Source organism: Protomyctophum bolini (genome assembly GCF_963924005.1).
Source record: "Protomyctophum bolini genome assembly, chromosome: 20".
NCBI lineage: Eukaryota > Metazoa > Chordata > Actinopteri > Myctophiformes > Myctophidae > Protomyctophum > Protomyctophum bolini.
In genome coordinates, this window is record NC_137881.1 from 8,061,845 (window position 1) to 8,063,314 (window position 1,470).

A 1,470-nucleotide genomic window follows, 5' to 3' on the forward strand; every position below is an offset into this window, starting at 1 on the left:
TTCCACTGGACACACACTGGTCTGATCAACCCATTCTGACCTGAGATCAGATTCTAAAAATGTCAGTCGTTCTTCGATTTTTCAAAAATAGCAGACCTACAAGCTCGTATCGCGCCACTCGGTGGCGCGATATGAGCTGGTAGATCTGCTATTTTTCAATAGCTAAAGCATAACATGATGCTAACACCAAAATGGGTGCCAGGTCAGAATGGGTTAATGTATGTGCAATATGTGCATGCAATATCGTCTATGTCGGGTGGAACCATTATACTGTATTCCCAGAACCATTCCATTTACAATTATATTATTAAAAACAGTAAAATAAAATAAAAGCTATATAAAGCTGTAAATAGTCAATAGATGGACTATTTTCACCACATTTGTGTGAGACACTTTTAGGATGAAGTAGGGGCATGATAACAATAACAATGAATCGCATTTTAATAGCGCTTTGCCAAGTGCTCAAAGCGCATTACAATGGTAAATCCATTCATATACAGTGGGTGTCGACGCCAGCGTCCTCACTTCACACATTCACGGCAAGCTACAGTAGCACCGCCCGACTCATTGGAGGTTCAGTGCCTTGCCCAAGGACACTTCGACATGTCATGTAGACCGGAGGAGCCGGGATTCGAACCGCAGACCCACGGATCATTGGACGACCTGCTCTACCTCCTGAGCCACAGCCCCCCATACATTTACAGGGGAGGATCATTGGACGACCTGCTCTACCTCCTGAGCCACAGCCCCCCATACATTTACAGGGGAGGATCATTGGACGACCTGCTCTACCTCCTGAGCCACAGCCCCCCATACATTTACAGGGGAGGATCATTGGACGACCTGCTCTACCTCCTGAGCCACAGCCGCCCATACATTTACAGGGGAGGATCATTGGACGACCTGCTCTACCTCCTGAGCCACAGCCCCCCCATACATTTACAGGGGAGGATCATTGGACGACCTGCTCTACCTCCTGAGCCACAGCCCCCCCATACATTTACAGGGGAGGATCATTGGACGACCTGCTCTACCTCCTGAGCCACAGCCGCCCATACATTTACAGGGGAGGATCATTGGACGACCTGCTCTACCTCCTGAGCCACAGCCGCCCATACATTTACAGGGGGGGAAATGATGGGAGATATGAGGTTTCTGCCCCGACAGCAACCGAATAAATGTGTAATATGTGGTGGTAATGTTTATATTTGCTGCCATGTTTATATGTTTGTTTTTTCTTATTACTGCTATGGAGGTTATAAGTGTGCTGCACACCAAGACTCATATCCCCCATGGGGACAATCAACTTCTCCACGCCGCATCATATTGTGGAAATAAAATAAAATGAGATTCTAAAGCTAGACGTCTTCACTGGGTCTCTGAAGTAATGCATATTTTATATGTGGATCAGTATGTACGGCCTATCAACACAGTTAACCCATTCTGACCTGAGATCAGATTCATATAAGG

General features: G+C 46.5%; 1 protein-coding gene across 1 annotated transcript in view; it reads right to left on the minus strand.

The window, feature by feature from the left end:
- Window positions 1–1,073: 1,073 nt before the first annotated feature.
- LOC308335939 (dynein axonemal heavy chain 2-like) overlaps window positions 1,074–1,470 on the minus strand; it is a gene marked incomplete at both ends in the record, with an annotated part of 24,792 nt that continues 24,395 nt past the window's right edge. The window contains one exon of the mRNA XM_080793162.1: window positions 1,074–1,097. Coding sequence (XP_080649288.1) covers window positions 1,074–1,097 — 24 coding nt within the window. The remainder of the gene's footprint in view (window positions 1,098–1,470) is intronic.